The 22,200-nt window shown below is 37.3% G+C and overlaps 1 protein-coding gene across 1 annotated transcript in view; it reads right to left on the reverse strand.

Annotated features, from left to right (window-relative positions):
- usp6nl (USP6 N-terminal like) overlaps positions 1-22,200 on the reverse strand; it is a 270,213-nt gene that overhangs the window by 246,269 nt on the left and 1,744 nt on the right. The window contains exon 2 of the mRNA XM_039761303.1: positions 1,187-1,263. Coding sequence (XP_039617237.1) covers positions 1,187-1,190 — 4 coding nt within the window. The 5' untranslated portion in view covers positions 1,191-1,263. The remainder of the gene's footprint in view (positions 1-1,186; positions 1,264-22,200) is intronic.

The following is a 22,200-nucleotide window of genomic DNA, read 5'->3' on the forward strand; positions in this document are numbered from 1 at the left end:
TGCAGCCCATACTCTAGTCATTTAATCAAAACTGGAGCTGCTTGTACCACTTTCTGTCAACACAAACATTAGAAAAGCAACTGTGCTCATTTGCCTGGAATGATACAAACTGCAGATAGCCTGAGTAAGTAAATCCTTCTTGACGACAACAACAAGCTGTCACTCTCCTTCTGATAAGTTTCACTTCAGGATGAGAGGCAGCAGTAATCTTTCCTTATCCCATTTATGTTTAAGAGTGCAGCATTTACAGACACTTACAGTATGTGTAAAAAGCAAACAGGAGAAAAGTGTATGCATGTAAAGATATGCCTTCACCTGCCATTGGACTGCAAATGATTCCAACATATACAGAATTAAAGCTCACATATCAATAAAAACCCACAATGTATTATGCTGACTTTGCTTTCTTTTGGTTTACAGCAGCAAGAAATGACTGCTCTGCATTAACACTTTCATAATAAAGCACTTAAGAGGCTTTGCAGGGCTACATCCATATTTTTAATATAGCAGAAAATCAAGAAACCATTGCTGTGGTGGCTCAAGATCAAAGACAAAGAACAGAACAGAATTTTAAAAGAAGCCATATCAAGACAAAAAAGAATAAAGACATATTGTCATACTGAAGAACATCACTTGCTTCTGAAAGCGACCTTCAACTGCTGAATCCAGTCATATTTATTCCATAATGAACTTAACGTTTGATTTCTTTGTGTGCGCTATCCCTGCATTTTTGATTCAACTAATTGTCAAGAGGAGAGTGCTGAATGATTAAGAAGCTGCAATTCCCCAGTAATGGCTATCCTGCTGGTTGAGAGGTGCAGAGGGGACGTTAACTGCTGGTTCTCAATTGGCAGAGAAAGAAGAATGAAAAAAACATTTCTACAGCAAAGAAATAACAATCTTCATTCACTATGTGAAAGTTGGTGATCTAAGGCTAATAAAACAACAAGTTCAATGAAAGATGCAATGAATCATTTTTGCCAGGCATTTTAACAAACAATTTGCAAAAGCCAGAAAAAATTAAAACGGATGCCCTGAAAAGACAGCTGATTTATAGCATTTGTAATATTTTATGGGCACAGAATTTTATGACATCTGCCCTCTTTGCATGAATGAAAATTAACACAATGCCTTAAAATACTGAGAGAGAGAGAGAGAGAGAGAAGGAAAGCATCAATTTACTCACTCATGGTAATGTGATGCCTTGCATGAAGTCCGCACAAGTTTCCACTGGAGTTTTATACTGGAAGAAGCGCACATGACCTATGCAATAAAAAATAATAACACATATCAGCTAATATAATAACTAAGAATCTTCATCCATCCATTTCCTGTTCCATGTAATTCAATAATATTGCCACTGGAGGTGACAATATAATAATAGATAGACCAATCAAAGAAGTGAACTTTGAATTAACTAGTATGCGTGAGTGTGACCAGTAGCAGTACAGTCCAGGGTTGAATCCTGCTTGGTACCCAATGCTTCTTGGATGAATATTAGTTGTCCAAGTCCATGAATTGGAAAAATGAGCCAGAAGATTGATAGCTGCATGAATGTATGGAAATATATTACAAAATATTTAAAAAATATTTTACAACAGAAAAAAAATGTTTTTTCTGTTTGGAACAAGCAGCCTTTTTAAATATAAAATTGATCATTTAAAAACACTCATTTATACTGCATCACTTAACCTATTCAAAAATGATTACTTAATGCAGGCAGTTACTGTACAGGTGCCAGTCATAAAATTAGAATATCATGACAAAGTTGATTTATTTCAGTAATTCCATTTAAAAAGTGAAAATTGTATATTAGATTCATTCATTACACACAGACTGATGTATTTCAAATGTTTATTTCTTTTAATTTTGATGATTATAACTGACAACTAATGAAAGTCCCAAATTCAGTATCTCGGAAAATTAGAATATCAATTAAGACCAATGCAAAAAGGACTTTTAGAAATGTTGGCCAACTGAAAGGTATTAACATGAAAAGTATGAGCATATACAGCACTCAATATTTAGTTGGGGCTCCTTTGGCCTGGATTACTGCAGCAATGCGGTGTGGCATGGAGTCGATCAGTCTGTGGCACTGCTCAGGTGTTATGAGAGCCCATGTTGCTCTGATAGTGGCCTTCAGCTCTTCTGAATTGTTGGGTCTGGCGTATTGCATCTTCCTCTTCACAATACCCCATAGATTTTCTATGGGGTTAAGGTCAGGCGAGTTTGCTGGCCAATCAAGAACAGGGATACCATGGTCCTTAAACCACGTACTGGTAGCTTTGGCACTGTGTTCAGGTGCCAGGTCCTGTTGGAAAATGAAATCTGCATCTCCATAAAGATCGTCAGCAGCAGGAAGCATGAAGTGCTCTAAAACTTCCTGGTAGATGGCTGCGTTGACCTTGGACCTCAGAAAACACAATGGACCAACACCAGCAGATGACATGGCACCCCAAACCATCACTGACTGTGGAAACTTTACACTGGACCTCAAGCAACGTGGATTCTGTGCCTCTCCTCTCTTCCTCCAGACTCTGGGACCTTGATTTCCAAAGGAAATGCAAAATTTACTTCCATCAGAGAACATAACTTTGGACCACTCAGCAGCAGTCCAGTTGAGACGCTTCTGACACTGTCTCTTGTTCAAGAGTGGCTTGACACAAGGAATGCAACAGCTGAAACCCATGTCTTGCATACGTCTGTGCGTGGTGGTTCTTGAAGCACTGACTCCAGCTGCAGTCCACTCTTTGTGAATCTCCCCCACAGTTTTGAATGGGTTTTGTTTCACAATCCTCTCCAGGGTGCGGTTATCCCTATTGCTTGTACACTTTTTTCTACCACATCTTGTCCTTCCCTTCGCCTCTCTATTAATGTGCTTGGACACAGAGCTCTGTGAACAGCCAGCCTCTTTAGCAATACCTTTTGTGTCTTGCACTCCTTGTGCAAGGTGTCAATGTTCGTCTTTTGGACAACTGTCAAGTCAGCAGTCTTTCCCATGATTGTGTAGCCTACAGAACTAGACTGAGAGACCATTTAAAGGGTTTTGCAGGTGTTTTGAGTTAATTAGCTGATTAGAGTGTGGCACCAGGTGTCTTCAATATTGAACCTTTTCACAATATTCTAATTTTCCGAGATACTGAATTTGGGACTTTCATTAGTTGTCAGTTATAATCATCAAAATTAAAAGAAATAAACATTTGAAATACATCAGTCTGTGTGTAATGAATGAATCTAATATACAAGTTTCACTTTTTGAATGGAATTACTGAAATAAATCAACTTTGTCATGATATTCTAATTTTATGACCGGCACCTGTACATGTATAATTAACAGAATGATAACCAAGGTCTTGAAGATCATCTGAAAAATAGGATATGTATCCAGTTACCATCCTGTACAACCTTCAAAGACTGCAGTGTTGCATATTTTTTTTTGTAGTCCATTCTCCATTACTTCAATGATGAATATATCAGTCATCTACATAAAACTGCATGCACTGCGGAAAAGATAAAAATATGCTCTCATGAATACATAAACACAATAATTTGTTTCTTTGTGTGAATAAAACTAGAAGATGCTTAGCCCATGAACACTAGGCTCAGATCTTCTGCTCTAGCATTTTTTTTTATCAGCTGCCATACTCTGATTACTGTCATGTCTCTACATGTAGACAACTCATCTCCACTAACAGAACACTCCAGTGGCCTCTAACTCTCAGGTGCTAATGCCAGTTCAACCTGGGTTCCCAATACTGGGTGAGTTAACACATTCCTCAGGAATGATCTTAAAAAAGATATTAAGGACAATTTGCTCCTTCATGTTTCTTACATACTCTCTCATGAGGCACAACAGGATAAATGCTAAAAAGTTGATAATACATTTATACTTTATTAACCACATTCTATAGCAATTAAAATTAGAAAGTGCTTCACAAAGGAACATCACTTAGATATAACTTAAGGATACAGAATTCAATTACTCTGGTATGATCACTCTAACATTTGCACTGCTTCATCAGTGTTTGTGTGAGTCTTCCATGGATACTCTGGTCTCTTCTCAAAGAAGTGCTCAAAACATCAATTGGAATCTACATACTGACTATATACGGTTGGAAAAGTGAGCGTGCACTGTGATCAGCTGGCATCCATCCAGAATTTGTTCCTGCATTACACTTGGATGTGGTCAAGAAAGGCTTCCTGTAACCTTGCATTGGACTAAGCAGTTTCTGAGAATTGACTTGACCTTTTCAAATAACTAAACAAAGCAGTTTAAAAATCTATTCATATTACAAATCAAAAAGTTAGTAAGCAAATAAGAGTAGACTAAATGAAGAACTCAAAACGAATATGGAGGATAAGGCAGAGAGTGAAATTGGAGACATACACTCCTTGCGTTACTTTTTTGATTTGCCGATCTAGAAATCGCCTGAATTATTTGAGGTGTGGATTTGGCATGGGAAATAAGGTTTATAGTCCATGTTAACTTGATGGTCTTATTCAGTTCTAAAAGATTTTTCAGCCATAAACTCTTGCTGTGAATCTCTGTTATTTCTCATCCCAAAGGTGCACTACTGGATTGTGATCTTGGTACTGTAAAGGCCATTAGAGTAAGATGAAGGAACTGTCATGTCTATCAAACCAGCTTGAGATGCTGTGATATGATTCATTACCCTGCTGGAACTATTCATTTAAAAGGGTTAGACTGTGGCTATAAATGGATGCACAGGGTCAGCAACAATTCTTAGATACACTGTGGCATTTGAATGACTCCGATTTGGTACTAAGGAGCCTAATGTGTGCCAAGAAATGAGGCTTTCAGTTTGGACATTCTCAGCTCACCTCCCTCATTAAGGAGGTGTTTTCACCAACAGGACTGCTGCTCACTGGATGTTTTTGTTTATTAACTCATTATCTGTAAACTCTTAGTGACTCTGGTGTATAAAAATCCAGATTGTAAGACACTGGAAACACCATGTCCTAAACCAATGGCCATAAAACAGTCAAAGCCATTTAGTTTATGTATCTTACCCATTCTAATGTTCTGTCAAAGAGCAACTAAACTCTTGTCTGTATGCTGTATATACTTATAGAGTATAGATAACTGTGTAACTGCAAAACTAACTGCACAAGAAGGCCATTTGCATTACCTTCCCAGAATGCATAATGAGGTGGCCACTGAATGCACTAGCATCTGAACAAATGGACGAAAATAAGTAAGTAAAGTTTGTAAGTTTTTAAGAACATGGAGACTGAAGATGGGCTTCATTTGTCTTTCAGTCATTTAAGACAAAGGTTTACTGAATTTCTGCCAATTTATTCTTATAACAGTCACTTATTTAATATTCAGTTTCACACATGGAATTTCCGAAGAACAAATGCATTATGAAACTTAGTTTTTTTTCCTTTATTGTGAAAACTAGCAAAATACCCGCGCTTCGCAGCAGCGAAGTACTGCCTTAAAATTTTTATTAAGAAGAACGTAAAAACCTTTTTAAACTGAGGGAAAATATACCAATAATTATTTGTTAAGGATCTCTTTGTATACTACATTGTAAGTTCGGCCCTCCGGTTGTAATATGACCAAGCTGTGTGCTGAGCTTACTCTTGAGCATGCAACATACAGTTGGCCATGTGAACAGTAATCTTGCCTCATATCTCACAGCTTGGATGGCTGCTGTCATAGTCAGTTTGAGTTTCATGGTTTGTTTCAATTACAACAGTATTTACAGGACTTGTGTTGAAGTGACATTTGGCATCTGTCAAGCGTTGTAAGCATACAACCGGTTTCATCAATAATTTCACATCTAGCTTTTGAGAGTTTAAACATTCATAAACATCAAAGTGTCCACTACTGAAATCGTCACCTGTGAGTCTAAGATGTTTAAGAGGCATTGGCGGTTGTCGAAAGGTGGAAAATATTTGGCCATTTCGGTACACTTGAAAGCGACAACCGAACAATTCAGCGGCAGCCATCAACTCACATGCAGAACCATAGGTGAAGGGCTTAAGCATTTCACTCTTATAGTGCTCCTGTGTAGTATAATTATCTCCTGTACCATCATCAGTCCACACCTTGAACCTGTCCCAGTCATTCAATACATAAGACACAATGTTCCTCCGGATATCAAGAGTGAGCCTGATATGGCCGTGCCATATGTAACACAGAGAATGGAAAAGGCAGGCGCCATCTCCGGGCATGGAAACCACTCGGTAAGTGACAGTTCTTTGATGGATGGTGATCACCTCGATAGACATGTTAATGGGGGTACGGTTGGAATGATGATGGAAATGGGTACCTGAACAATGTAAAGTAAGCCTAAAATACCTAAACAATAACTATAACCGTAATAAACGAACAATAAAACAGTGGAGAAGCCGTGGATTAAATAAAAAGGCTGTAGTTATCAGCAGGGAGATGTGAATCCCGTGGCGAAGCAAGGAAGGGAATGTAGAGACCGGAGCGACGGACGGCCTTATATAGGCAGGCAGCCAACAACGTGGCAGGCATTGGGATGGGGGACCCAACGCTGCCTCACACGGTGACTGAGCTACAGGCTATGGACATATATATGTACGTAAGTAGGATTCAGTTAGTGTTGGGTACCCGCGTACCAAATTTCTTGAAGATGGGACCATAAGTAACAAAGACCGTTGAAAAGTTCAAAATGGCGGCCGACAGTGGCATCATACCACCGAAATAAGTACGTACATTGGTTTCAGTTAGCGCAGGGAAGCTGCCTAACAAGTTTCATGAAGATGGGGCCATAAATAAGAAACTTCAACATGGCAGACGTTGTCGACCGTTATGTGTAGAATTTCTAAATGAAACCTGCTTAACTTTTGTAAGTAAGCTGTAAGGAATGAGCCTGCCAAATTTCAGCCTTCTACCTACACGGGAAGTTGGAGAATTAGTGACATTGGAAAGTCCAATATGGCAGCCGTCAGTGGCATCATACCACTGAAATAATGTACGTACATCGGTTTCGGTTAGCGCAGGGAAGCCGCCTACCAAATTTCGTGAAGATGGGGCCATAAATAAGAAAGTTCATCATGGTGGACATTGTTGACCGTTATGACAGTTAAGCGTAGAATTTCGAAATGAAACCTGCTTAACTTTTGTAAGTAAGCTGTAAGGAATAAGCCTTCCAAACCTCAGCCTTCCATCTACACGGGAAGTTGGAGAATTAGTTATGAGTGAGTGAGTGAGTGAGGGCTTTGCCTTTTATTAGTATAGATTAAAATGGAAAAATGAATACACTATTTCAATAAAAATACCTCTTAGTATATTTAAAATTCAAATTACAATAACCATAAACTGAATATACAGCTTTAACAAAGTACACTGTATGTAACCTCTACTTTTGTAATAATTCTCTCTCTCTGGGGATTACAAAACTGGTCTGTGAATTATAGAAATGACTCTATGGAGAGTAATAAAAGTTTTAAATACTATAATGCAGGACTGTTAGAAACCACAGAAACATTCTTTGCCAGTAGAAGATTCTTTAGAGAAGTGAAAAAGTCCTGACATCTACTAATGCACCACTGTAGCGACTCACCATTTTATGCTCGAGTATCACTTATAAATCATTCCTATTAGCTTCTAAAGTTATACACACAAACATCACATGACTATTATTAAAGAGGGGCTCTAGTCTATAATGTGCATTCACAACAAATAGTCTACACATCAAGGTTCAGTTCACAATCAATTTTTATATATTAAGTCGTTCTAACAGTACAAAATCACAAGGCCTTTTTAGAGTGAAATACAGCACAATTCAATATAAAATCTGTCAATGAATGACTTACTTTAGGGAGAAAAAAATCAGAAGTTTACCGAGCCGAACTAAGTGAACATGCTGTACTCTATGAACAGGCTGACAATGTGAGATGAAGAAAATAAACCAAAACCAGGATCAATACAGCTGGCACAAAACATTCAAATCTTTACATAGAAAATTCAAATTGGGTCCATATCATATGATCAAAAATGGCTAGAGAGATGTTGATGAAGTTTTAGGGAATTTATGCAGCAGCCCAACTTGAAATATAGGTTACTAAAATTTTTTTATCCATCACCTTGAAACAAACTGTCTGCCATGAATACACAATTCAAAAAGAAATGGTTGGGAATTTGATTAGCAAGATGAATCCATCACTAACAGATGGCTTTGGTTACATTACAATTTAAACCATTTAACACTAGAATTACCAAAGCCTACGAAAAAACTCGTAAATCGTCCCACCTTAAATTCCTTCGCACCTCTCCATCAGTGTCTTTTGTCCTGTAAATGTGTCAATAAGCAGCAAGCAGCCTACTATCACATCCCTCCTGTGCCACACAGTTTTCTCAGCTCAAGTCTGTTTACTTGAGTGTCAGTTGCTTAGAGTTGTATAGAGTGAGAAGACAAGCAAAATGAGACCTTTTATACATACTATATCGTTATTTGGAACACATGCATTTCCGTGTCTACAACAATCTATGTAAACACATCGTTAAAACAAAAACATTCTTCATGTTTTAGTAATAATTGACAAAATGTAGACATGAAGTGTATAATGTGTGAAACCTGAAGTCCAAATATCAAATAAACACTTTCACAAAAGGTATGAATATAACAGAACAAGTGCGCTTCTATTCAAGAATATAACTGCAGAAAAAGAACCTGCGTTAGGGTGCGACATTGACACCTCTTTGATATGACCGCTTCGGTGGCGCAATGGTATCAACTGTTGACTAGTAATCACACTACCCCCCACCTAGATCTGACACTGCTGTTTTCACATAAAGACATCCTATAACAGAGTTGAACTCAGATGATGTCGGGGCTTCTTAATCGGAGAAAGAATGCCCGTCACACTTTTGCCGTCGCTGTACTTTTTATATGTACACAGGAAGCTATGCAGTCTAATTGTGACTTTACGCTGTAGAGTGTGAATGCGACTGAGAAAATAAAACTGAATTAAAAAAACAAAGCTAACCTTTAAGCATCATGAATTTACACCGGCTGTTACAGACTCAAATCAAATGTATATTTTTATTCTAAAATAGTAAGAATAAGAGAAGCTCACTTCTCAAAACGGAGTCGTCCAGGTCAAACCCATGAGGTTTTGATTACCACTCAACATTTGATACTGTTGTGCCACCAAAGCGGTCATATTAAAGAGGTGTCAATGTCGCACCCTAATGCGGGTTATTTTTCTGCAGTTATATTCTTGAATAGAAGCACTTGTTCGGTTATATTTGTACCTTTTGTGAAAGTGTTTATTTGATATTTGGACTTTAGGTTTCACACATTATATACTTCATGTCTACATTTTGTCAATTATTACTAAAACATGAAAAATGTTTCTGTTTTAATGATGTGTTTACATAGATTATTGTAGACATGGAACACACATTAAATGCATGTATTCCAAATAATGATATAGTATTTATAAAAGGTGTCATTTTGCTTGACTTCTCACTCTATACAAGACTAACCAACTAACACGCAGGTAAACAGACTTGAGCTGAGAAAACTATGCAGTGGTGGGGTGTGTGATAGTAGGCTGCTTGCTGCTTATCGACACATTTACAGAACAAAAGATGCTGACGGAGAGCTGCAAAGGAATTTAAGGTGGGACGGATTTACAAGTTTTTTCGTAGGCTTTGGTAATTCTAGTGTTAATGGGGTGGAAAAATAAAGGCCATTGCACAGGGGAGATAGGGGTTAGCTGTGTATAATTATCTAGGGGCAGCTAGTGCAGCTGGTAGAGTGGAAAACCGGTCACTTGCCAGGCTAGTTCATGACTTCGTCCTTCCCAGTTTTTATTTTACTCGTTCTAATTTTACTAACATTGGTGAAATTGTTATTGTGATTCTCTATTTCATACAAAGTTCAATAAAGAAGAGGAGACATTTGGTTATCTAATAGCTAAATTGCCCCAATATGAGATGGCAACAAAGTATAGTTTCCAAGGCTTTGTCATTTAAACCAAAAATCTGCCAGTGCAGACCTAGTCGGAGATGCACTGTAAAGCCTTGCGTAAGTAACTTAACTAGCCAGAGTTCCAACTATAAACAACTGTACTATGCTATCATCATGTACTTTGAGGGCAATAGCAAACACTACATGACTTCCAGCTGGTGAGCATGTCAAACTTAACAACTCTCGTTGCTGTATCTTTTTGGCTTAAGGATGTCAGATTACAAAACTAGGATTCCTAATGGATAATGGATTACATGACTGATTGATGACTTAGAACAATTTAAAATTTCTTTAGTATTGCAAGCTTGCTGCATTTTCACAACTAATTGATGCGGTGCCTGACAGTGCTGGAGCCTGTACAAATGTTATTCAGGTCTGAGGTGTTCAGCTACATTCTTTGTCTATTAGCCTCTTCTGCATTTGACTGCCAAACACATACTTTATTTCCTTGAAGCTACATTGTATATTTTGGAAAAGTTGTGTAATGTGATGGCTTTAAGTCGCTTTAGAGTTTCGTATCAGCTAAATATACAATATGTCTTCCGTATAGTTTTTTTTTTTTAAGTTATCAACGTTTTGTTGTTAACCAGTTTTTGTGTAGAAATGTTTCTGGGATTCAAGACTTCCAATGCTGTCCCTCAAATATGTGATTCATTCTTTGGTTGACAGAATTCATAAGACATAGTTCACTCAAACTTCTCTGCTCAAGATTAAAGAGGTTTAATTCCCTTAGTCTCTCACAGTAGGACATGCTCTTTAGTCCTGGGATCCACTTGGTTGCTGTCTTCTGCACAGCTTCAGGTTTTATAGAATGTTGACCTGAACTGCACCCAGAACTCCAGATATGGTTTCACTAGGGCATTACAACTATAACTTAAAATTTGTTTAACATTTTATTTTTTTAACATTACTTGGGTTATGTCAATGTCCTGTAAACCTACTGTACATAGTAAGTGCCTTTAGCATGGTATGCTTATCCAGCCCAGCAGGTAGCAGTAGTCTAACAGCTGTCCAAATCACCCAGTTAAAGATGGAAAAGCTTATTTTGTAATACACCACATGGTAATGTAATCATAAATATTCCCAAGTAGGTGTATGATTCTTATTAAAATAATCTGTAAAAAGGTAAACTTCAACACTTTGCACACACTGACAGAATGGTTTCCTTCATGGCCTTTCTGCATTTTTATTCAATCTTCATCTGGCTCTTACATAGCTGACTTTGCTTTCAGCTCAGGTATACCTACAAACACTAGGCATGTAGAATATAAACTGGGTTTGTTTAAGTTATCATTTAATGTAGCTAGGAAATTGGTGTACATTGAAAGTGCAAGTAAAAACTAGAATAACAAAAACTAGTTGCATCTTTAAACACAAAGAGAAAAGCCAAGCAAAATGACACCTTTTATTGGCTAACTAAAATGATTATAATATGCAAGCTTTCAAGGCAACTCAGGCCCCTTCTTCATTTCTCTACATTCATAATGGCTAACACGGTACAACATCCTAGTAACACAGAGAGAGATTATCAATATTTACATTGATTTCTAGTGAGACCAGATAATTGCTATTCTTTGTATAATGTAGATTACTAAGAAGTCCTGGACAAACATGCAGAGTTACTTTGAATATATAAATGAGATATTGGTATCTAAAGTTGAAGTTAGGACATTGCCCATATGTACGAATCAAACTTCCACATGCTATGTTTTGTGGCCAAAATGGCAAAACAACTATAACTTACTTAGAATTAGTTTTAATTCTAGTTTTTGAGTTTTTAAGTCTAGTTTTAATTTAGTTTTTGAACAGTATTTACAAAATTTCACAACCTGCGTGAAAGAGTGGGTGTTTTAGTTAGTCAGTAAACATAAATAAAGGCACAGACAGGAGGGATTGTGCTAGACATAATTTGATATAACTAGAGCTACGCAATGAACTTACGGAGTAGTCAGAAATCTCAATTTAAAGTAACATATGAACCAAACAAAGATGACAGGTAATCTGGGGTGTTGACATCAGCAGAAGAGATTTGAACATAAAACAATATTGTACATCAAGCCATTGCACTCAAGTCATTTGAGTCACAATATGCTCTCTATGGTTGGCCCAAGTCAGAATTTTGGCAGCATCAATTTGCTTCTGTCTCAAGCAAGGTTGCCATTGATAAGTAACTTATAGCTTCCTGCCTTCTTCTCTCACTCTTAACCTCTGTCCTCCCTTTTCTTCTTCCTCTCTTCCCTCTGCACTTGTACTCGTCCTATGTATAATGGGGACAGGGCACAGGTGTGGCAATTAGCAGCTCCTGGCATCAATTAAGGACATGGGCGATCCCACATCTATGCACTTCAGTGTGAAAATGCACATGCCCATGCCCATATCATGTCCGGGAACCACTCTGGCCACACTAGCACGCCCCCTCTTTAAGCTGCGAAAGTGGCGATTATTTATTTAAAAACTGGCCAACCACTTCGAGCCGCAGATCCGCTATATCACACACATACATGGCAATCAGTCCAGAAGTTTTCCAAGAAAAAAAAGCCACCTGGTGCTGATTTTCGTCATGGCACACCCAGAATTGCTTATAGGAGGCTATATTATGATATTCCATCTATTACAGACATTAATATAATTAACAACTTATGCATGAGGTAACTCCACATTTGGTGTATGCAATACATCCACAAGTAATCAAAAGCAATAATGGTATTTTTACATGGATCGTCTTTCAAATAAATTACAAGTCTCCATATTTCTCCTTCATTATTATAATATTCAGTTTGGAAATTATTATTCCAAGGAGAGCACCTCGTCATAGCTGCGTTAGTTTAATTTTATCAAATATCCCACCTAGGTTGAGCCGCACACAATGAAAGGTTCATTACCCTTGGATAGCTGAGGTTCAGAGGATAATAATGGTGTACAGTTGTCAGCCACTATTTACTTGTACTATGTCATAGCTGTGTGAAAACGCAACAAATATAACTCCTATGTAACAGCTAGTCTTTATGTTACGCAAAATGCTCTAGACAGAGGCTGAGCAAAGTTTTGACTTTAGATAGATAGATAGATAGGCACTTTAGGAAGCCTGTGTCTTAAAACAGCATGATAACATAACGCAATATACTGTAACATTTACAGACCCATTTAATTTAATACAGGGTCAAGGCGAAGAGAAGCCTAGCTGGGTGCATCAGAGCTCTGCTCCATCACAGCGCCCTGCCATACCCACACTTGTCAAACCAATGGGTTTTATCTGGGAAGCAGCATTGCCTAACCCTACCCCTAACCACTACACCAAAATTGTTAGATACCTATTAGGTGATGCTGAAAGACGCGAGTTAATTTAATTTCTATTTGGCACACTTTGAGAAGTGCCAAATAGAAATTAAATTAACTCACTTCTTTCAATATCATGTAACGCCTACCCTAATTCTAACTCTAACCCTGCATTGTCAACGTTCATCATTACATTTTTATTTTCATTCAAATGCCAAACAAATGCACAGATATGTAATAGCTAGTTTTAAGTGATTCAAGAAAACCAGATATAAACTAATTAAAGTTTTATTCAAACTGAATGTAAGAATGAAGCATCAGCATTGGTAGAAGTTTTACAAAATACTAACCCTAAAATACTAGATTCAAAATATGTCCTTTGTGTTGGTAATAATTAAAAAAGTGTTACAGTATATATTTAAACAGACTGGTCAGCTGAGATGCTACTTCTATAATTTAGTTTTAGAAGGAATATCATCAACAAAAATACAGACAGAAAAATATAATTATGAATAAAGCATACATAAAAACACACACAATGACAGTGACTAAAGCCTGGCACTCAGGAAGAAGTGATAAAAGTTTTCACTGTTAAGTGTAAGGATCACACACCACTAAAACTATCAGCCTGTGCACGGAAGGAGTATCCTTGTGGCCAGCAATACACCAAGCATAATTGGTGCTGGATTTAAGTCCATGGACAGGCAGACCGTTTTCAGCAAAGTGGACAGAGCATGGGATTCAATTGCTCTCAAACAGGATACCAGTACTTTGGTCTGTCAGTCAACTGGAATAAAAGCCAAATGCATTCTGGAACATAAATATGGAAATTGGCCACTGTACAAGATTACTTCAAGAATCAACTCCATATGGGGACAATGAAAATCTATCTTGGAAATCCATGGGCACTTTTATGGCAACCAACTGAAAAGGAGGCCCTTGTCTTTACACTTACAAAAGAACATGCATTTTTCATAGCTTATATTCCATTTTAACCTCTGTAAGGCCTGAATATATGTCATTTTCAATATATCATAAACTGTATCAATTAAAACATGTAGTATACACATGACAGGATACAAGCCATATGGCCTAACATCTTTTCCTCTGTCACATGGAAACAGGCTTGTCATGATTTCAATGACTCAAATTATTACAGTATCTGGAGAAGAACTGACAGAAACAGCAGAAGGATGCCATTTGTCTTTGACTTTAAAATAGCCATTTATTTGGTCTACAATGACATTGCAATGGTGAAGGAGTTGCCAAGACCTTATTACTTGGAGAAAGGAAAGGAAAAGGAGGAAATTAAGCAAACATCAGGCCAAAAACTGTCAGGTTACTTTAAAAGAATTCTGCATTCTTAAAGACTGAGCCTCTCTCAGTAATATATCAGCAAAAGCACACTTACAATATAAAATAAATAATACTGACTTTGTGTCCTGTTCAGGGGCCACATTTATAAAACTTGTAAACAGAAAAAAAGAGGCTTGAAATGTGTGATGGAAATCTTCCCACACAAATGTTGGGATTTATACAAGAATACTTGATAAGGGAAAGATATGTATATTTAAGGCAGCATTGACCCATATGTATGTAACATTTTGGAGAAACTCTGAAATGACAATACTCTTGATCGAGAAGGGAAACACAGCCAAGCAAGGTAAATGACGACTCGCACACATACTAATTCTCACCACCGAGCCAATATTACAATGTGCATTGATGTGACAAATATATTACCTAAAAAGTGATGAATAGGATGTACAGACTGTATATGAGTTCACTTTTAAGAGAGCCAATGCTCCATATTTGAACTGAAGTACGTTTTTTGTTGATTTTGTCTATTTATATTGGACACATGTTGTCACTTGTCAGGTAACTGGTAAATGGATCTGGAATATCTCAGCCAAGTTTCACATACGCAACCTGCGCATTACCAAATTCAAATTTAAGTTGAAGAAGCCTTGAAATTTAAGCAACGGTATTTATATGGTTGTAAGGAAGTGCGCTTACTGTTTGTGTTTTGAGGGTGCTGCCGTGGTAAAGCGTGCCGTCTAGCAGGTGAAAGAAAAAGCTGGCATTTGTTTGTATAAACAGGATTGAGTCTGAGATGGGGATCCCATATGGTGAGTTGGCAACAGGTGTGCTTGAGCTCAGCATAGCCATTGGCCTTCTAGGGGGGCTTACGTGACTGGCCGACCGACCAACCAGCGGGGGTTCGAGTTTAAATGTTAGTAATAGTTGCTCGGGGCATGTCGCGGTGTGGGGCATGAACACAATAGTGTCTACCTTGATAGGTGCGTGAGGAAGACAGGGTGGCAGATTGGCTGGACAATCTTTCCAGTTATATTTAAGGAGTTACCGGCCAACAGGGGTCGTCAGTGGTCCTAAAGGTGAGGTAGGAGTAAGCACTGCTGATCTATTTGTTGGAGCAGTTGTGATTTTGGCGGCTTTGTAAATATGCTTTTGTATATAGAGTTATATATTTCCTAGTGATCATTTTGGTGGAAGTATATATACTTATTTGGTTCTGGGATAGTTTTTGATTTTGGGTTTGGTGCAATTATTTTTGTGTATATACACACACTTGTTTTTGTTCTTGTTTATTTTTTTTTCTTTCCTGTTGGAGGAGCTTCTTGAGCCAGAGAAAAAAGAAGACAACCTTCATTATTGGAGTATGTGTGTAGTTTTTGTAGGATTACACTGTTTTTGTAAATACACTATTTTTTCCTTTTTGCTTGTTTTTATTTATTTCTGAAGAAGTGTCAGTGTTGACGGACTGTGTCTCAAAGCCCACCTGACACTACTGCATTGTTGTTGTACAGCACTCTTGTAAATAAACTTGCATCATTCACCCTTCAATTTTTGTCTGTGTCTCATCTCTCCACTGATCCTGTATGGTTCATAAACTATCAGATGTCCAGAGTGTAGGCTGGGGCCACCCCACTACACGGTATATCACAGGCACCCAGTGAGAATAAAGCTGTTTTTGTTAACTGTAAGTAGTTACATTCCAGTAACATACAAGTCATCTATGAATCCAAGATGAGACTGTATGTTGTTATGAATGCTCTGGCATAATTCCGCATAAAAAGGCCTCTCCAATTACAGATGCCATTCATGTATCAGAATAACAGCATGTTAATGTGCTTTTTTCCTCCTCCCACTACACGTAGAATCTCTTGATGACAAGCAATCCTCTTTGTATCCAGGGAGCAAACCTTTTTTTCCTTTTATTTCAGTCATGGTGCAGCTGGACCTCATGCCATTTACACCAGCAGTAACATGCTGCCATTCAACGTACTTGTACTTGTTGCTGACACCTACGGATAGTCCAACAAATAAAGGTTCTTTCCTTGCCTCTAATTTTGAGAAAAGAACTTCTATCTCACTCTACAGGATGTGTCATGTACGAGGCTGCTCTAACAGCCAATGCAAGTCTGTGACTGCATATGTATGAGGTTGATTAGCATGATCCATATATCACTGTTTCAGGGTATAACCTGGCAGGGTTTGAAGCACATTCACGAACACACACTTACAAGCTGATTGTGATTTATAAATGGTAAATTGTGTAGGAACTTGCATATGCCAGGTTTGGTAAATTATTTTTGGCATACATATTTTCCTGATTTATGCTGTATGTGAATTTTAAAGCTCAGAATTATGCAGAGTTTTATAAATAAGGCCCCAGGACTGGTTGCAGAAGTTTACTTAAAACTGCAGGAAACTAATTCAGTATCCTAACCCTTTATTGATAATAAATGGGGATGCAAATGAAAGGATAGATTCATTGATTACATTTACATAGTATTTTTCTACCCTACTTAAATTGCTTTTACATAGACAATGTGGAACCAATTCAACCACCACCAAAGGTAACCAATCATCTGGATGATGCAATGGCAGTCATTCTTGAGCCAGTACACTCAGTATGCATTAGCTATTAGGTGATGAAGAGGTGAAAAAGAAAGCCAGCCAATTAGAACTAGAGGATGATTGGGGGGCCAGAATGGGCAAGACCATGGTGTGGAATTAAGCCAGCACTTCAGAAAATACCCTACTCTTTTGAAAAGATGTCCAGGAAACTTTAATGACTACACAGAGTCAGGACCGCAGTTCTTTATCACATTTGAAGGCTAGCACCATTTTATAGCACAATGTCACTGTTACTGCACTAGGGGAGCTACGAACCCCACCAACATACCAACCCCAAGGTAAGCACCTCCTGATGGCTTCATCGACACATTTTCCAGCAGCAACTCAAGCTTTCCCTAGATGGACTTCCACCCAAATACTGGCCAGGCTTGAATAAGTTTAGCTTTCTGAGGATTACCTGTTCTGAAGTGCAATAATATTAAAGAGAACCAAGCTTATGGAGGTGGGGCTAAAGCCAAAAAAAAAACTCCATAATCACTGTAAAATTAAAGTTGTTAAAATGTATTTAATTAAGAAACTATGTTCTTGATACTATATATGTAAAAATACGGTAAAATACTGTAAATACAACACCGCATCACAAACATTGAATACATTGATAAAGGTAACAGGAATGGCAGTTGATGTGCTTTTTGGATTCTGTTGGAGGATTTTTTTTTAAATGGGACACACTTCTGTTCAATGGAACTGATTCAACCATAGGCCTCAAAGGGTTAACATGTTTGGAATGCTTAGGTGGGCCGTCAGTGTAGGTACTAGGGGACAGCGAATCCAACAGAATAAACACATTGTACTTTGAAAGAAAACTACTTGGAACATAAAATTAATGCTCTGTTCTACAACAAACAAACAAAAGAGACAAACTCTGCCACCATTATTTCCTAGCAAATGTACTATTAGTTTTAACTGTGATTCATCCAGAAAACAGATGGTCCAATGTTGAACGCTCTGGCGCAGTAGACTGACATACCATTGTGCCCATATTTGTCAGTATAGGCTTGTTGGTGGATTAATTAAAATGACAAATGATAGTTTTAGCTGAATTAGATGCAAGGTGGAATGGTGGTTCAGTGGTTACTGCAGATGCCTCATGATTCTGAATAATCAAACCAGTTGTTTTGATGCCTTGGTTTTCCTCTCACAACCATAAGACCTGGACAAGGTTAAGTGGTGATGTTAAATTAATTCAATGTGGGATTGTGAGTGAGCACTGAAATGTACTGGCATCCACTCTAGTGTTCATTTCAGTTCAAAGTCCCCAGGAACCAGAACTGGATTAGGTGGGTTGGAGGTTATATATTCAAAGGGCAGTTAAAAAGTTTTAGCCTGAATCAGAAAGGAGTACAGTGATGATTTTGCAAGTGGACTAGGACTATGCCTAGTGTATGAAAATATATGAATTACATGGTTTTTGCGCTTGTGGTGTATTATGCCAACAAAGCCAACATAGATAACATAGAACCAAGAATCATGTTATCATTGAATTTCTAACACAAGACTGCAATAATCCTTCAGTGATGTTCTTGTCTAATCATTGTGTACCAGGACTAGACCCTTCACACACCACAGTCAACAGATGTCCTACCATGCCGAATTGTGCAGCCATCTTTCAGATGGCCCAACATTTGGGCAGCCTTAAACATCAACTAAAGACAAAACTGTGATGAAAAATCAAAGAATGAGGATGTGTGAGATAGCAGACATTAGAGATTAGTTATGGGTCAGCTGAATACACTCTTCATGAAAATGGAAAAAAAAATGTTCCTCATAACTGGAGATTAAACTGTGATACTTCACTACGACCAAACAAGAACTGAAACAATAGAAGCATGATGATCCTCCAATAAAGAGACATAAAAGTCCAAGCCAGTGAATGCAAGATCATATGAACAACTTTCTATAATGATGATTGTGATGCCCATATTCACTCCATGCTTCAAAAGGCAATAAACATTGGCCAATATTAAAATGACTGGTTTGGGCTTTTGCTATAGTCAGTCATTTAAAAGTTCTAAGGAAAGCAGCAGATAATCCCCTTCTTTAACAAAACAATGCCCAAGCTTGTGCTGCATAAGGCTGCTCTGTAAAACTGTGGATTCAGAGATGTCATACCAGACCCTTCCCCAATCTGAAAGGAGACATTCGTGGTACATATTGTGACAAAGATGTTAAGTCAGCTACAGAAGAGTGGTTGCACAAGCAACACAAAATGTTTTCTTTCAGTGGCATAAAAAAAGACATTACAGCACTATCATTATTATTACCGTCACGTTATCATTACAAAATGAGTATTAGTGTTCAATGGAATTGTTTTGAAAAAATAGAACTTGTTTAATTTAATTGCTGTTTCTCTTAAAAAGTACAAGAAAAATGTTGATTGCCTCTCATATGTAATGTTGCATTACATGCAAATTAAATTATGTGTTAAGAAAGCTTAAATCTCTTTGGAATCCTGGTATTTATCATTTTAAACATAACAATTATAAACTGCTGGTTGGTAGATGTAGAGTTTAACCTCTTCTTCTTTTGTAAAAGGCTACAAATCACCTCTCGTAACAGGAACTGTTGAGTTAAGCCACAACATAACAGTGTTTACACTGACAGTCTAGAAATGTGGTATTATTATTATTAATAATTAACCAAAATCTGATATTATTATTAATAATTAACCAAAATCTGATATAGACTTGTATCTTGGCAAGAGCTGTCTTTCTTCTAATGTTACCAGTACAGGCTCAGGCTCTAACAACTTTGAACTGGACAAAGTGGGTACCAAAATGAAATGGAAAAATGAACCATATTTGAAGAATATGGCTATGGAAAATGAAAAAATAAAATAGAGTAGTAGAATCTTATAATCAGGTGAACAGTAGGACTGAATTGCCTTTTCTCATTGAACAGGCATATTCACTTTACATGGAGTAAAGTCTCCAAAACACACAGTACAGGAGAATGTGCCCTCCCTTTGTTTCATAAATAAAGAGTTTTGTTGAAAGAGGACTCTCTGTGATTTTTATTATCCCATTATCAAATGCTCTTCACTTGTTTTGCTGCTAATAAATCTAAATTCATTAACTGAAAATGCAACAAAACAGTAAGAGTAAACAAAAGTCCATTTAAGTATGGCAGTTATCAGACTGTTCAGTACCAATCTGGCTAGGTGCCTTGACACCAAAGCCCCATCACACTACATGATAGGGAGATTCGGCCTTCACAAATAGAAGAGTGGCCGTCTGTCCAAAGTCTTGTGTTTGTTGTACCACAAGATTGCGGCTGAACTCCCCATAGCATTTGTAATGGCACCAACCCTGTCAGACAAGCATGTTAAATGGCTTTCAGAATATGGTGAGCTTATGGTACTTTAAAAATTTTAGTATGTTGAGATGCAGTGTTGTAATCCATCGTCCTTTTCAATTCATACTTGTGTCATCTGCCATCTTCAAGACAACAAGGTCCAGCAACAACAGTCATTAGGTTTAACAAGTTTGCCGCCAGCTTGCGTAGAATTACAACTAATAGCAGACTACCAACGCGAAAGTACCTTTAGATTCCTTAATTTCTTGTACTTTTAATTAAATTATAATTGTTTAATATGCTTCCTACTGTATTTTATATAAACATATATTAATATACAGCATGTGTACACAGTGTACAATTGCAACACACTATATAAAATATGGAGTTTATTGTTATCTTGCAAGTTATGTAAATTCTATAACATTTACACTGTTTGTAACAAATAATAAAACATAGGTTTTCACTTTAATAGTAAAAGATATTCTCTAAGAACATCTATAGTACTAGGTTGTTGTACTGTGTTAGCAATTATGTATCTTGCCTGAAGAAGGGGCCTGAGTTACCTCGAAAGCTTGCATACTGTAATCTTTTTAGTTAGCCAATAAAAGGTGTCATTTTGCTTGGCTTTTCTCTAAGAAGATCTAAAAAGGTCCAACTCCTGCCAAGCACAATACTCGGTAAAAAATGTTTATCAAATATAGGCTCAGTGTAAATCTGAAATGTTTTATTCAGGTATATAAAAAATACTACCTTGATTGTTACATTTTTTAATATATTAGAAGACACCAATGAAAATATTTATATATTTAAGGTAAAGTAATCTAAACAGATAAAAGTCTAATTATATAGACAAAAGACTAGTCATACAGCCCACGCTGAAAAGGTGACATGCTAAAATATTGCATAAATTATTTTTTAAAGGAGCATGAAAAGTATATGAAGGAAGGTTCCATGATCACTCTGCCTGCTGATCTAAAAAAAGAAGGACTATTATTGCTAATTGAGGGTGCTCAACAATTAGGATGAATAACAAAGCTGAGATGTGCAGTGTCATATTGGATGTTTAGTTCATTTACAAGAAGGCTGATGCTAATAGATCAGCAGAATGTGTACTCTAGTTTCTGCATAATCGCACCTTAAAACACTTTACTGTTTCCGTACTTTCAAGTTACTGGCAAAATTCTCTAAAGTCTATAATTACAAAAGTTCACTAATTTTCCATTCCTGTTTTTCCAGAAGAGGGTCCCAGAATGCCACAGCTCATCTTTGCAAGATCTAGCACAACCCAAGCCAGATCATGTTAAAAACAACCACCAGTCCAGTTTAGTGTTACCAATCAGTCTAACACAGACTTCTGTTGGAAGTAAAAAGAAACCACAATGTGCAGGGAAACCTGATGTGAACAGAGGAGAATATGTAAACTGCTACTGTGCACATCACAAGTTGCTTTACAAAGCAGAAATATAATAGAAATACAGTACAGGATACGTGCTGGGATCCAGCTGCCCGGCAATACTGCCATGGATTAGCAAATTAAGAAGACAGAAAGATGGATAGACACTTCACAGGCTTGCATGATATTTAAAGACTAAAAAACTGCAGAGTATGTTTAATGTCTTTTTTTAATTATGAAAGCTCACAAAACAGTAGTATGCCCAACTATAACAATCATTAATAGGTATTCTAACTGTACTAAAGTTTTCCTCAG

This window comes from Polypterus senegalus, chromosome 8 (assembly GCF_016835505.1).
Source record: "Polypterus senegalus isolate Bchr_013 chromosome 8, ASM1683550v1, whole genome shotgun sequence".
NCBI lineage: Eukaryota > Metazoa > Chordata > Cladistia > Polypteriformes > Polypteridae > Polypterus > Polypterus senegalus.